Source organism: Physeter macrocephalus, chromosome 21, assembly GCF_002837175.3.
Source record: "Physeter macrocephalus isolate SW-GA chromosome 21, ASM283717v5, whole genome shotgun sequence".
Classification (NCBI taxonomy): domain Eukaryota; kingdom Metazoa; phylum Chordata; class Mammalia; order Artiodactyla; family Physeteridae; genus Physeter; species Physeter macrocephalus.
This window is the reverse complement of record NC_041234.1, coordinates 96,401,795-96,418,291: the sequence shown is the minus strand read 5'-3', so window position 1 is coordinate 96,418,291 and position 16,497 is coordinate 96,401,795. Positions and strand designations below refer to the sequence as shown.

The window sequence follows — 16,497 nt, the reverse complement described above, 5'->3', positions numbered from 1 at the left end:
TACAGCCACTATGGAGAACAGTATGGAGGTTCCTTAAAAAACTACAAATAGAACTACCATACGACCCAGCAATCCCACTACTGGGCATATACCCTGAGAAAACCATAATTCGAAAAGAGTCATGTATCAAAATGTTCATTGCAGCTCTATTTACAATAGCCAGGACATGGAAGCAACCTAAGTGTCCATCAACAGATGAATGGGCAAAGAAGATGTGGCACATATATACAACGGAATATAACTCAGCCATAAAAAGAAATGAATTTGAGTTATTTGCAGTGAGGTGGATGAACCTGGAGTCTGTCATACAGAGTGAAGTAAGTCAGAAGGAGAAAAACAAATATCGTAATGTAACACATTTATGTGGAATCTAAGAAAAAAAAATGTCATGAGGCGCCTAGGGGTAGGATGGAATAAAACACAGACCTACTAGAGCATGGCCTTGAGGATATGGGGAGTGGGAAGGGTAAGCTGGGACAAAGTGAGAGAGTGGCATGGACATAGTACACTACCAAACGTAGAGTGGACAGCTAGTGGGAAGCAGCCGCATGGCACAGGGAGATCAGCTGGGTGGTTTGTGACCACCTAGAGGGGTGGTATAGGGAGGGTGGGAGGGAGGGAGATGCAAGAGGGAAGACATATGGGAACATATGTATATGTATAACTGATTCACTTTGTTGTAAAACAGAAACTAACACACCATTGTAAAGCAATTATACTCCAATAAAGATGTTAAAAAAAAAAGAAAATAGGGACGGTGACAATAATGCCACAATTTAATTAGATGTAGTCTAAGTCACAAATTTAAATATTTTTCCCTTTTCAGTTTTTCCATGGATGTGGCGGGGGGATGGTTCAGGCGGTAATGCGAGTGATGGGGGCCGGCAGAAGAGGCTTCACTGGCTCACCTGCTGCTCACCTTCTACTGTGCGGCCCGGTTCCCAACAGTCCTCGGACCGGTACTGGTCCTCGACCTGGGGCTTGGGGACCCCTGCTGTAAAGTAGCATTTGAAACATTCATGGGTTAGAGGTACTAAAAATAGGACATTAGTAATAAAAATGTAATTTATCTCGTTATATCTATGACTTACTCCAGCCTTTATTTCTCAACTCTCCAAAATCCCCTTCTTGATGAACCTGCTTTTTTGGGGGGTGGGTGGGGCGGTGCTCAGTAGTGTTCTGCAGCCCCGTCAGCTGCTCTTTTGTTATAGGGCAAGATTGGAACCTGCTTGGGGTCATTTGTAGGTGATGGCCTGTGTAGACATAATTGTGAGTGCTCAATTTTATTCAAACTTAAAAATTCAGTTCCTAACAGTACATTGGTAAGTGTAGTCTTGATCTTAAAGAGATCCTGAAAGATAGTAATCTTGTCAGTTCCTCAAAGATAGGAACTCTCTCCTGTTCATCTTTGAATTCCCAGTGCCTGGCACATAGTAAACCAATGAATGAATGAATCCTTTCTTTCTTCAATTTCTGCCTGGCCATTCAGTAAAACTTTTAGTATTCTGTTGTGAGAATGGAGAGTTTTGTATGTGCTCTGAATTAAAAAGCAAATTAAGTTTAACTAAATGAAAAAGAAAGCATCAGGGGAGTGGAATGTGTAAAGAAAATCACTTTTACATGCATGTACATCTTGTTTGTTTGTTTTTGTTGTTGTTCATCTTGGTTATAATTAGCCTTTGATAGAAACCTTTTCTTACTGCTCTTCTAGATAGCTTCCTTGTGCTTTCCATATTTCTTTCTCTCTTTCAAATTTTCCTGCTTGTGAAATCTAGAGAATTGACAAATAGACATTAGAAACTAATATAAGTATCTAGTTAGAGGAATTAGGACAGCTTAGTAACTAAGAAAATGTTTTATTTGTATGGAGAAAACTATGTATAGCTTTATTAGGTTCATTTGAATCATAGTATACTAGCAAAGGAGTAGCTTAACTGCCTTTATCCCCAGCACAATACCGTATAAACCGTATTCTTCCAATTATGACATACCGTTATTTCTGCCTCCCAGTGTACACACAGTATGCCACCAGAATTACCATCCCCCTCCAACAAAATAAAAGCAACTATATAGTTTGTTTTCTGCCAGGCCACTCCTTCATAACCTGACTCCTTATTTGCTGACCAGGATGTATGTTGACTTAATAATCGTTTCTGTGAAAGGGAACCATATCTTTTTAACCTGCCAATTAAAAAAGTGTGATTCTGTATGTTTTCCCATCAAGGTAACATGGCTGCCCCTGAATTAGTCTTATGTGAAAATGTTGCATGGAAGTTAGACTTCCCTGTAGTAACACCCATTAAATTACTCAAGCATGAAAACATACATGCACAAAGTATCCTTATCTACCAATAAGGTATGTTAGCTGCATATTAGCTTTTCCCTTTCTCATACTTGGTATTGAGCTAAATACATTCCAGAAATCTAGATTGTCCTTGAGTATCAGTGCTTCACCTGTCCTTTTGGCCTTTGCGCACTCCCCCAACACTCCACCTGCCTATACACACACAAATGTTACTCACAATTTCATTTTGAATGTATAGACAGCATTGTCAAACGTGGCACTTCAGCAGCCCACCTGCAAATCACTGATAAAATAATGACCCAGGCTTTTTCATCCAGTCTGTCCAAGTTAGGAAGTGGTTTGGTCTTTGTCAGCAATGGTATTGATATTTTGGGCCTATTTCTTAGGGCTTAAGTAGTGGTGAATTAAAACATAGCTTTGGATTTCTTTGGGTTTAAGTTTTGTTGTTGCTTTAGTGTTAGATTTTACCAATTCTGAGGGGGAAAACTAGAACTTCTGGAAGGAGAAATGCCAATGCATTATAACTATATTGTGCTGGCTACAATTTTATAATAAATACTCAGATCAGTTTTAGGATGCTTTGGTTTGTGATAATGAGGTTGAGAAAAGAATTGGCTTATAAAACTGGCATTTAAAATTCATGAATGTCACAAATTATTTGGAGGTTAGAAATGTAGATGAGAATTTAAAATGTTAATTGGTAATACTGACTATGTAAAATCTACATGTGTGTAACAAGTAATGAAATAATTCACAACTACATGCAAGTTAATTTTTTTCAAATTAGAAACGAAATTGTGACAGCATAATCTTAACCTTTTTGCATTTTATTTATAGTTTTTTTTAATTTTAGTTTCAGTCTGATGGAAGCAAACAAGAAGATAAAGAGAAGACGGTAAGAGACTAGAAAAATCCAATGTGTCTAATGTTTGTCTAGGTACAGCATACTGTAAATTTTACTGTGAACAAGCTTTAATCACCTATGTGAATAACTTTTATACTTTACATGTTGAATGTAGCTTTTGGCATATCGTACAAAGTATCTTTTAAGATTGACAGCCTCCTGATTTTGAGGATTACCATGTTGAGAAAGGAAAAGGGATAAAAAGTCCCTCATTCTTGCTATCCCTTTCCTTCCCTCACCTCATTTGCTTTTTTAGATGGAGAAACACAAATAACCATTGTGAAAAGTACAGTGATAGTGTGGGGAATTAGATATGGTATTATTAAATCAAGGAATGGCAATTTTTCCAAGGCTTACATAAATTTGTTTGGGGGGGATTAATATGCACCTCTTAACTGAAATAATTTTTCCTCCATTTTTCATAGGAAGTTATCCTTAGCTGCTTGCTTAGCATTACTGACCAGGTATTACTTCCATCTCTTTCTTTGATGGACTGCAATGCTTGTATGTCTGAGGAACTGTGGGGAATGTTTAAAACATTTCCATATCAGCATAGGTAAATACATAATATTTTTGTATTTTTAGCTACTGTTCTAGTGCACTAACCTCTAAGTGTTTAACTTTTCCTAATTCTTCATCTCATCATTTTCAAGATATCGTCTGTATGGCCAGTGGAAGAATGAAACTTACAACAGTCATCCACTTTTAGTAAAAGTTAAAGCTCAAACAATAGACAGAGCCAAATATATCATGAAGTAAGTTTTAATTTATTTTTCTTCTTAATATCTGGATCTGATTTACTTTCTTTCAGCCAGCTCATGTCTGAGCCTCAGTTTTGAGGAAGCCCAGCAGTATTTGCTAATGGTGTAGCTAATTATATACTACACATAGAGTGACTATCAATTTTTGTGGTTTTTAGCTCATTTTGACTACCATGTTAGTTTTCTTAGTTGTCATGTTTACACAGCTATAAAATCTGATTAAAATCCTCTTTAGGATGCATTATATTATAGGATGAGGTTTTTTTCTTTTTTTTAGGAGAGCATACTGTGGTATAGCCTTTGCTCAATTTGCATAATACATTCAGTGGCATGTACAAGGTAGTCAAAGTTCTAGGAATTTCTGTTGAAAGTTATAATAAAGGTTTCTTTTTTCTTTTTGGAAGATCTAGTAGAATCATGCAGAACTATCTCCTTAGGGAGTCAACTTTTGAAAAATTTCCAGTTTTTTCATTTGTGTGCTTTATTTTCATGTCATTAAAAACATAAGAGTGATGTTAATCTATTGATACTTCCTGATAAACTGTTTGAAGTTTAATTATGAAAATTGTATACTTCAGATCAGTATTGGTTTAGATACTAATTACACTGCTGTATTGCAAGGGTTTTCAGCAAGGCTCTTTATTGTCATTTCTTTTACATTTGTGCAGTCGTATGGTTATTCTAATTAGAAGTAGTACATTCACTAGTTTAACTAGATTTAACAGTATGCAGTGACACTTTCTTTTTTTTAAAATAAATTTATTCATTTATTTATTTATGGCTGCGTTGGGTCTTCGTTGCTGTGCGCGGGCTTTCTCTAGTTGCGGCGAGCGGGGGCTACTCTTCGTTGTGGTGCACGGGCTTCTCATTGTGGTGGCTTCTCTTGTTGTGGAGCACAGGCTCTAGGCATGCGGGGTTCAGCAGTTGTGGCGCACAGGTTTAGTTGCTCCGCGGCATGTGGAATCTTCCCAGACCAGGGCTCGAACCCATGTCTCCTGCATTGTCAGGCAGATTCCTAACCACTGTGCTACCAGGCAAGCCCCCAGTGATATGTTCTTTGCTGAATGATATTGTCGTAGGTCACAGTCTACCAGGGAAACAGGTGTGTGCACAATCACAGTCTGGTTTAATAGATGCTGTTATACAATATGTATAAAGTTCTATGGGATGATAGAGAGGAGAATGAATATTTCACCCCATGGAAGTTGGGGAAGGCATGGAAAGAGATGATATTAGAACTGGTCCTTCCAAAAGAGTTCCAGGCTTAAAAATTCCCCAAGTAGAGTTTCTAGCTTAACAACAACTAATATTTTTGAAGGCATTACTATGTGTGGTGGGCGCTGAACTGAGTGCTTTATATGGATTATTTAATGATACATTAAACTTTGTTTTGATAGATTTATTTATTTTATTTTATTTATTTATTTTTGGCTGTGTTGGGTCTTCGTTGCTCCACTCGGGCTTTCTGTAGTTGCGGCGAGCGGGGGCTATTCTTTATTGCAGTGCGTGGGCTTCTCTTATTGTGGAGCATGGGCTCTAGGTGCGCGGGCTCAGTAGTTGTGGCTCACGGGCTCTAGAGCACAGGCTCAGTAGTTGTGGCGCACGGGCTTAGTCGCCCCGCGGCATGTGGGATCTTCCGGACCAGGGATCGAACCCGTGTCCCCTGCATTGACAAGCGTATTCTCAACCACTGCACCACCAGGGAAGCCCTGATACATTAAATATTGAATCTGTCTCTTCCACTCTCTACCACCACTAACTTAGTTCTTTTATCTGGAGTGTTATAGTGCCTTGTATTATTCTCTTCCTTCAAAATCCTTTGGTGACTAAGCATTGCCTGCAGGTTATATGTCAGACTTTATGGCTTGGTGATATAAGAGAACCTTCATGATCTGTCTCTCCCTATTTCCATCCTCATTTCCCGCCAATTCTACCTCTAGCTGTACTGAGCCCACTTATGTTTCCCTGAATGTGCTATGGTCTCCTTTTCCTTTGCATATATTTTTTGTTTCTTTTGTTTGTACAGGTTTTCCCTTACCTCTTTTTCCTCTCTCTATCTGGTGACCTCATCATTGGACAGTGGGCTCCAGTGTCACCTCTGTGAAGCCTTCCATTGCACATACCACCAAGCACAATTGGTTGTTCTTTATTTGTGCTACCACTATCTCATATGCATATAAATACTATCATACTGCTTATGTATATTGCTATGATTATTTTTCTTTTTAAAATTATATAATTTTTTGACTAATTTATTTATTCACATGGTTTAAATTGTAGTAGATATGAAAAGGTAGACAGTAAAATGTCTCTCACCCTGTCCACTCAGTTCTCCCAAGGAAAAAAAAAGTGGTCACTGTTTAGTTTCTTATTTATCATTCTGGCTATTTTTATGTATATGCAAGTGAATACAAATATATTATTCCCTCCCTTTTTATACTACTGATAGCATATAATAAGTACTGTTCTATAAGTTGCTCTATTTGTTTAAGAATATAAAAATTTTAAAAGTGGTTTTAAATCTACCTCCCCAGCTGGACTGAGCTTGAGAGCAGGAGCTGTTACTCATCCTTGTATTCCTAGTGCTTAGCACTTTGCCTGTCACAGAAGACATTAATATGAATTAATGAATAAGTAAATTAATACAAATGTTTATCACAGAAGAATATGTACAGAATTTTTAATGTACTTGGATTTTTGTTATATTTGTAAGCTCAACTGTTTCACCAGCCTTGAATAATATGATTTTGATATTGATTGAACTTTTTAAGTTGAGAATGGAATGTATTAATTTATTGCTTGGGAATTTCACAAGTTTTGATTACTGTTTAAAACATGAATTTGCTATAGGGCATCCAGTAATTCATGCCACAAATGTTCATTGATTGTGTTCCATATGCCAAGCACCATGGTTGCTTGAGAGGAGGACATAATCAAGAGAATATTCCTTTTATTTATTTATTTTTTTGTGTGTTGGGGGAGAGGAAGCAGAAGGGAGTGGGATAAAAAATATGGAAAGGAAGGGTTGGCTTTGGCCAGTAGGAGGGCTTGCCTGAAATAGTAGGGTGAGAAGTAAGGGCAGGTGGTGGTAGAACTTTATTTGTGCTTCAAATAAAGCTTCAAAGTAGAACAGAGTATAGCCGAAGTTTAAAACTGATGGGTCTCTCTTTTCCATGGGAAAAAAAGAAACTGGGCCATGCAGAATGGGAAAGGGAAGCAGTTGTTGATGAAATAATTTTGATTGATGGATCAGTTTTGTCATAAGAAGTTTCTTAAGATAATTATATCAAGTTTGTCACTTCCAGAATGGTCACATTCCTTGAATTGTCAACTAAATTCATTATTTGCTTCATTATATTTTCACTCTAGAAAGCTTCCTGTCACTTGTTAGTTTTTCAGGTTTCTAGATTTATTATGTAGTAATTTCATCAGAAGAGTTTAAGATCCTGTGTAATAATTGTTTTGAATTTGTAAGCATTTCGTAGATATAAATTTCCAAAATGTTTGTAAAAGAATACTGAGTAGAGGGAGAATTAAAGAGGAAGGACAAGAGTAGAATTGATTTTTCAAGAATTGTTTACTTTGAATATGAAAACCAGAAAACTTCTTGTATCAAGGAGTGCAGCATTAGCTATTACTCTGTTAGGGTCACTGAGACAGATGGCATGAGGCATTTCAATGTATTACACCAAATTTGATATCTTAATCCCTAAACTGATAATGAGCCCTTCTAAATCTAAAATAATTATCTCTGTAAGAAGAGTTTTATGTACTTGTAGAGTACGTTAAGAGTTTTAATGCTTATTAGACTATTACTATAAAATGAACATGTGCATTTGTAAATGTTAAGCATTAATACAAAATTTTAATACCCTCTTGGAGAATGCCTAATCAAAATAGCCCAAGTCCTGTAGTAAAGCATATGATGAGGGTGGTTGTTTACATGGATCCATTTTGGATATTTGGGAAATAAAATTTTTTTCATGATGTAACAAAGCTACCAACATTAAAAGGGAAATTACTTAAGATGATCCCTGCCACCTTTTTCTCCCCTTGTAGGCGTCTAACCAAGGAAAATGTGAAGCCTTCTGGAAGACAAATTGGGAAGTTGAGCCACAGCAATCCAACCATTTTGTTTGATTATGTATGTTTTGAGGTTAATACTATTTTCAGGGATTTTTCTATTTGTAGTATTTAAATCAGCACAAGTGGAAATAGAATGATGTAGTTTAAAAATGTTTGATAGTTTTAGGGGACAAAAACTTTAGCAAATGAAACATTGTATGGTTATTCTAAAAACAAAATTTAGTATGTAATATATTTAACACATTGATCTACTTTTCTAATAATAAGTGACAGTGCTACTGTTATTAAACAGACTAACATTGTCTTGTGTACCACATTTTGAGTTATAAAAACATTAATAAAGTGATGCATTATTTGTTGATTTTAGTTTTTAGAAACATTTGAACAGCATTTCATTGTGATTCAGATGTAACACTTCCATGTTTAGAAAGAGATTTCTAAAACACATTTGACATAAGTCTAACCTCTATAATTCCAAAATTCAAGTTTGGATGCCCTGGAATTATTTCCTAATTGGAAATTGTAGCCAAAGAAAATATTTTCTAAGGAAATGATAGAATAGTAGGTTTTATATAAATACACAATGGAAGGAAACTAATGTTAAGCATTATTTCTTTTGAAAAATAAAAAAGTGTAGCCATTATTTAGTTAGCACAGTAAAAGTTCTCTTTTGATTAGTCAATGCCTTTTATTCTTTGTTGCTGTCTTCCAGATCTTGTCACAAATACAGAAGTATGATAACTTAATAACACCTGTAGTAGATTCATTGAAATACCTCACTTCGTTGAATTATGACGTCTTGGCCTGTATCCTTTCAGGTGAAGTAATAACATAGATTTCACGTTTCATAGATCTTAGTGGTGAATGTTTTATGTTTATTCTGAGTTCCTTTAGCAACCATCTGAGGTTGATTCAGTTGGCTGATGGAAAGGTTGACCAGTTGTGAGTTTGTGTGTGTGTCTGTGTTGTATATTGGGAAAGACAATGTTAAGATTACTAAATATCTTTGATATAGTTAGAATCCGCTTGCTGAAAGCTGGGAAAGAGGCTAAAAAAGAAAAGTTGGTACTACAGTGAGTGTATTTTTCCATAATTGGTAATAAATTGGAGCTAACAATTTATTTTCCAAGGGGTGGCTTTTTGTTGTTGTTGTTTTAGCAGTCTTTGTTAGGGATGTGGTGACAAATTTTTTCTTAATATATGAAAGATTGTATCATTGAAGCTTTAGCTAATCCAGAAAAGGAGAGAATGAAACATGATGACACAACCATCTCAAGCTGGCTTCAGAGTAAGTATTTTTACTTTTCCAAGGATGACATTTCCATCTGTTGTCATTGCTATGCTATGTATTCTGTTACCTATGCTAAGAGCCTATTTGTCAAGTGCTCTTGAGAATATCTAGCTACTCAGCTTGTTCTACAGAGGGTCCATGTCCTTGGCTGTGTAAGGAGGTTCATATGGTACTTAATTCATTTTCTAACTCAAGAGGCCAGTATTGGCTGTGATAGCATTTGGGCAAGCATTACTGGGGAGATGAAAGTTCCCATCCATTCTATTATTTTAGAAGAATTAATCTTTTTTTTTTTAAGATTTTTTTCTTGATGTGGACCAATTTTAAAGTCTTTATTGAATTTGTTACAATATTGCTTCTGTTTTGTGTTTTGGTTTTTTGGCTGCAAGGCATGTGGGCTCTTAGCTCTCCAACCAGGGATCGAACCTGCACCCCCTGCATTTGAAGGTGAAGTCTTAACCAGTGGACTGCCAGGGAAGTCCCTAGAAGAATTAATCTTAAGGGAACTATTCTCCCTTCTCTCCTTTCCATCCTGAGGTTCCAGTCACCTTAAAAGAACAAAAACTTGGTTGTTTAACAAAAAGCCCTAGCCTTGTTTTTTTTCTTGTACCTTTGATTTCTAGCAGCCAGTTACATTTTCTTTCAACCTGTTGTGTCTCTGATAGCTGAATCTTGCAGTAACTCCCCGTTGCTCTTTGAAGTTTGCAATCTGTAATAAATCATACAAGTAAGTTCTTTTGGAATCAGGTCCTTTCTGTACTAGCCTCATCTTTTGCCCCTCCCTAATAGTCTAGGTTCCGTTAATTCTGAACTTCTTGCACTTTCCATGGCCTTTTGCACATGTTATCCCCTCTTCTTGGGGTACCCTTGGGGTACCCTTCTATGCCCACTCATCTCTTCCAACACATTTTCTACTTATTCAGTAGATTTCAGCTTAGAGGTCACTTTCTTTGGAAAGCTTTCCCTGTTAACAACCCAAAAGTCAGAATAAGGTGCCCCTCTTCTGTACTTTTATGGAACTTTTTATTCATCATAGTTAATTTAGTTTACTTTTTTCTATATCTCTCTGGACTGTAAGCTCCTTGAGGGCAGGACCTGTGTTTTGTCCATCGTCCTTTAGGTGCTCAGCAAATAATTCTTGAAAAGGCTGCAGATCACTTGACTTTACTGGGGTCTCCTCCTCTTTTTTTTTTTTTTTTTTTTTTTTTTTATTTAAAAAAGGCCACGCCGTGCTGCATGCAGGATCTTGGTTTCCTGACCAGGGATTGAACCCATGACCCCTGCATTGGGCGTGCCAAGTCTTAACAATTGGATGGCCAGGGAAGTCCCTCCTCCTCTTGTCTTGAGTGGCGTTTTCTCCCTACTAATGTGATAGGGACTCTTGGCTAAAATTGGTCTTTTGATTGCTTCTTGGTCTGGCAATGTTTCCTTGCCCCTCCACAACTAGTGGCATGTTCCTAGATAAAATGAGATTTTTTTGTGTGACTCAAACATTTGAGGGGCAGGTGTTTTGTTGATCATTCAAGTTTACTGAGTCATCTGCAAGATTTTGTTGTGGCTTAATTAATGTCACAAGTCATGGAATAAGGCCGTACAAGTTTGAATTACTGTTCTACCTCATACCAACTGTGTGTCCATGAGCAAGTTATGTGACCTGTCTGTTCGGAATTTCCCTCATCGATAGGTTTATACCAACCTGAGATGATTACTGCAAAGGTTAAATGAGATAATTACATAAAGAGCTTAATAGACTGCTTGGCATATATATGGTCAATAAATATTAGCTATTATTAATTATAAAATTCTGTTCAGTGGCATCAGCAATACAGTTTTTCCCACCTCATTTTGTTTTGGAAATTTCGTTGAAATGACACTTAATATTGTGCTTTTTGTTTTATGAACTGTTTTTTAAAAAGCCCTATTCCTTTTTTATCTCATATAGGTCTGGCTAGTTTCTGTGGTGCAGTTTTTCGTAAATATCCAATTGATCTTGCTGGTCTTCTTCAATATGTGGCTAATCAGCTAAAGGCAGGCAAAAGGTATTCATAGCAAATTATATGTAAATGAAATTCAATAATTAGAGTACTTCTGCTGGTATTGGGATACTGACATTGCTATTATGTTGAAAAACTGTTGGTTGTAGGCTTAAGAAAATAATTGCTCACTTATTTATATGGAATTCTTTAATTAAAAGAAATAAAATATACAGAAAGAAATGTAATATTTGGCTATATGTGTAACTCATTAAAGAAACTAACTCATTTTGACTACCTGTTAGGCTTTTGAATAAATGGTTGATATGGTATATTGTAAATCCTCTTATGGCAAAACACATTGCACTATTGATTATGCTACTGCACAGTAATTGGCCTTTACATTGAACATTTGGTAGGAATGTGTTTATTTTGAGGGTATATGTAGTATCTTTAAAACACAACTATTTTTTGAATTTAAACTTCAGAGATAGGTAACACTAATGCACCTTTTGGACATTGTCTTCTTTTCTTTATAAATACTGAGTTTTATTATTTTATTCTGGACCAATATCAGTGCTTAGAGTTTGAATTAGAATGTATATTAAACCCCATCAGCAATAGACTGACTAGACTCAAAGAACTGGAAATGGTTTTCAAAAGCTTTCTGGTAGAAAGCAAACAGAAATCTGTAAAGCTATCTGGTGCTCCAAACAAGTATTACCTAAGTAATTCTTGACAGATTATTTTGGTTTAGGGAAAGCTTAAAAAAAAAAATTAGGTTCGGGATTTAATCCGCATATATCACTTGCTTTATACTCATCTATTGGCCATTTGTATACATTTTACTCTTCTGTGTCTGTATAGGCCAGGAAAACATCACATTACTTTTAAATCTCTAGTTCAGTTTTCTGTACTGTGATATAGTTTTTGTGACCATCTAATGAAAAGATTGTTTAAAGGAAAAACAAAATATTTCATTGGTACTTGTTGCATACTTATTTGCATGAGGGCCCTCTTGTTTTCAAAAACTATGTTTAGAGAAGCAAGGCAAGTTGAGAGAGTAAGCACTTAATAAGAATCTTAGAAAACTGTTCCTTTGTCTATTAACTTGTGTCTTGGGTATACCTAGCTTTACCTTTCTTTGGAAAAACATCTGTATTTGTTCTGTAGGAAAGAATGTTTTTCCTTATCTTCATTACTTAACAAATTAAGGAAGATCTTGGAAGTCATAAGGTGTTATTTCCATTGACAGTCCTAAACTTTGAGAATTCAAATGAATAACTTTTGGCACAGTAATAAATATGTGTAAGGCAGGCCACTAAACTGTCATCTTAGGCTCAAACGTCACAACTTGGAATTTTCATTTCCTTCCTTATTTCCTTTCTCCTCTCCCTCCCTCCATTCCTCCAAAGTGTGTGTGATTGTTTAAAGAGATGGCTCTATACTATCAAAAAATATATATTGAGCATCCTGTACTGGAGGATAAAAAAAAAATGCTTTGAAGGGCATTATTGGGTTGGCTGCTAAAAATGAAATATGACCTGTATATTAGATAAAAGTATTGTATCAGTGTTAGGTATACTAAAGTTGATAACTATTGCTGTGGTTATGTAAGAGAATAGTGATAGTCTTAAGAAACACAGTAGCAATTTTAGGGGTAACTAGGAATTTTAGGTCCTCTAAAATGATGTTACTTACTAGATAAGTTACTCTCAAATAGTTCAAGAAAATTGTGAGTGTGTGTGTGTGTGTGTGTGTGTGTGTGTGTGAGTGTGAGAGAGAGAGAGAGAGAGAGAGAGAGAGATGGGGGAGAGAGAGAGAAAACAGAAATGTTAAAGTGAACGGGATGTTCACAATGTTAATAACAGGTGAAGTAGGGATAAAGGCTATGTGGGTGTGCTTTGTACTATTCTTATCTTTGTATCCTATCTGTAAGTTTGAAATTACTTCCAAGTAAAAAGTTAAACATATTACATGCCCCAAATATTTATATACAAATAATTTAGGGATTCTTAGTATATTAATTACAATTCATTTTTACTTTTATGTTTGAAGTTTCAGCTATAGACTATTTCTTATTTTTCCTAAATAGTTTTGACCTGCTTATATTGAAAGAAGTGGTACAAAAAATGGCAGGAATAGAAATTACAGAAGAAATGACAATGGAGCAACTAGAGGCCATGACTGGTGGAGAGCAACTGAAAGCTGAGGTGAGAATTACTCTTTTTGTTTAGTGACTCAAAATTCAAAATGTATGCATGCTCCCTTTTAAAATCGCATCAAAAAGAATAAAATACTTGGGAATAAACATCACCAAGGAGGTGAAAGACTTATATGCTGAAAACTACAAAACATTAATAAAGGAAATTGAAGATGATTCAAAGAAATGGAAAGATATCCCATGCTCTTAGATTGGAAGAGTTATCATTGTTAAAATTAAAATGGCCATGATCCCCAAAGCAATCTACAGATTGAATGCAATACCTATCAAATTACCCATGACATTTTTTACAGAACCAGAACAAATAATCCTAAAATTTATATGGAACCATAAAAGACCCAGAATTGCCAAAGCAATCCTGAGGAAAAAGAACAAAGCAGTAGGCATAACCCTCCCAGACTTCAGACAGTGTTACAAAGCTACAGTAATCAAAATGTACGCATGTTCATAATAAAGAATTTAAACAGCACATAAGTACATAAAGCTAAGTGTCAAAGCTATACGTACCCTCCTCTTACAATCGCCCCCACCTCCCTTTAAAAAATTGCGATATACTAGTTATTTTAACCTTTTTAAAAAGCTGAAACAAAGTATAAAAGACAGTAAGTAATACATCTGGAGGGAAATAAATATCAAATCTTCTGTGGTCCTTGATACCCCAACGGGCATAAATCTGAGCATAGTTACTCTGTTGTTGACTCTGCCCCACACTGACTAAAGGATAATCCTTTATAAGGGACTGCATGGTAGAAAGTGGAAAATATGTAGAAGTTTAAAGACAGTTGACAGTTATCTTTAAGCCAGTGACTAAAGCCAGTGGCAGTAATAGTGTCAGTAAAATAAATTTGTAAAGAGAGGGAAGGAATGTAGAGTGTGTGGGTTTGTTATCTTCAGGATTGTAACCAAACCCTTTCTGTGTTTTTTCTTCAAATCAGGTGGCATGTGTTATGTACTGGTACACTGGTAAAATTATGTCTTCTCTTTTGCAGGGTGGTTACTTTGGCCAGATAAGAAACACTAAAAAATCCTCCCAGAGATTAAAGGATGCACTATTAGACCATGATCTTGCTCTTCCTCTCTGTTTGCTTATGGCTCAGCAGAGGAATGGGGTAATCTTTCAGGAAGGTGGAGAGAAACATTTGAAACTTGTGGGAAAGCTCTATGATCAGGCAAGTTAAAGTGGCCTTTGTGTTTCTGTGGGTTTTTAAATCTTGATAGTGGAAAATATAGAATGTGATACAATTTGAAAAATGTCATTTTGCACATCATATATATATATCATATGATATATATTATATACAATATATAATATGTAATTATATAATTATATATAATAGACATTCTGGAAATTGGGACTCTTTCTGTGCAAATTATGATATTTAAGAGATGGATCTAGGGGATATAATAATATGTATAAGGTTTTCAGTTAAGTAGATAACTTCAAGTTGTTTGCTCTCATCTTTTCTGATCTCTGGAAATCTGGAATTTCAGCCACAACAAAGTAGATATGATCTTCATTTATAAAATATATTTTAAAATATTAAGTACCAAAACCTATAGTTAGCCTACAAAATGTGTTTAACTATCACCAACTATATTACAAGGAAATAAAAAACATCACGCATATTTTATAAAGTTTTCGACTTTTAAGGGCCAAGAAAATTGACTTGCATATACATAAAATTGTTCTATGTGATTTAGATAAATATATTCTGCTACTAAAGGTGGTGAACAGTAGCTTGGAACTTGAGACTTTGGTTGACTCTTAAAGTCTTAGATTAGTCAACTTTTCAGGACTTGGGTATCTTTTTTGTAATATGATTATATGATTAAGTTTGTAGATTGTCTCCAAAGTTCTTTCAAGTAGTAAAATTTGAATTCTTAATTGTTAATCAAAATATTGTTAAAGTATATCTTAGTCATTTTGGAAAATGTTATGTTGGTTTAGTAAAATGGTAGCACATTTGTGTTTTTTGTCTTATTTTTTAAATTTAGTGTCATGATACCCTGGTACAGTTTGGTGGGTTTTTAGCATCTAATCTAAGCACAGAAGATTATATAAAGCGAGTGCCTTCAATTGATGTGCTCTGTAATGAATTTCACACACCCCATGATGCAGCATTTTTCCTGTCTAGGCCAATGTATGCACACCATATTTCGGTAAGTATAAGTATCTTTGCTGCCATTCAGGAATGATTCCACATCACTACTTAACTGTTTTATTTGTAAATGCATTTTAATTTGACATAGATATAGATTATGAGAGAGTTGCTCTTTTGTTAATACTCAGCTCTATGCAGTGGGCAATGAAAATATCCCCTTTAAAAAGTAAGTCTTACTAGTTCTATAATTTTACTGTTACTACACCACCAGTTGTCCAAGTTGATGTCTTATGGGCCCTCTAGAACTATAGTTCTCCAACATTAGTGCAGCTCATCAGGGAATTATTAGAGAATCACCAAGGAAGCATCTTAAAAACTCAACCCCATGTCCATAAATTCTAATTTAGTAATTTGAATGGTACCTGTGGATTTTTGTTTTGTTTTTTTAACAAGCACTAGATGATTCTGATGCAGGCGAATGTGGTACGTCATTCTGAGAAACACTCCTCTTGAATACAGAGAATCCTGTTTCCTCAGTGACAGTATCACTGTCAGATAGTTGACTTGCTATTACACATACTGCCTTGAAAGAAATAAAGACTGACAAACTTAACCACCCCCAAACATTCTAAATACTCTTGCACTCTCTGTTGTGTAACTTCTAGGAAAGGTATATTCATGGCTCTTGTTTTATTTCTCTCCACCTAAATGAAACAACTGAAAACAGACAACAACAAAAAGCAAACTAGAGCCCTCCCAAGCAGGGTATCCTGTTAGTGACTGTATTGAAATTCAAGTAAGGATGTGGGGGAAGAGGAGACAGCTCTCCCTCCTTTTCTCTATCTGCCACC

The 16,497-nt window shown here is 35.6% G+C and overlaps 1 protein-coding gene across 10 annotated transcripts in view; it reads left to right on the top strand.

Moving 5' to 3' along the window:
• The window catches only part of THOC2 (THO complex subunit 2), a 122,229-nt gene that overhangs the window by 81,034 nt on the left and 24,698 nt on the right, over positions 1-16,497 (top strand). For all 10 annotated transcript variants that reach the window (XR_008616360.1, XM_024128170.2, XM_024128169.2 and 7 more), the window contains 10 exons: positions 3,159-3,200; positions 3,635-3,765; positions 3,863-3,964; positions 8,030-8,114; positions 8,769-8,862; positions 9,264-9,344; positions 11,290-11,386; positions 13,416-13,533; positions 14,534-14,713; positions 15,540-15,704. Coding sequence is in view for 9 of the 10 variants with exons in the window: in XM_024128170.2 (XP_023983938.1) it covers positions 3,159-3,200; positions 3,635-3,765; positions 3,863-3,964; positions 8,030-8,114; positions 8,769-8,862; positions 9,264-9,344; positions 11,290-11,386; positions 13,416-13,533; positions 14,534-14,713; positions 15,540-15,704 (1,095 nt within the window). In the remaining variant the exon portion in view is untranslated. The remainder of the gene's footprint in view (positions 1-3,158; positions 3,201-3,634; positions 3,766-3,862; positions 3,965-8,029; positions 8,115-8,768; positions 8,863-9,263; positions 9,345-11,289; positions 11,387-13,415; positions 13,534-14,533; positions 14,714-15,539; positions 15,705-16,497) is intronic.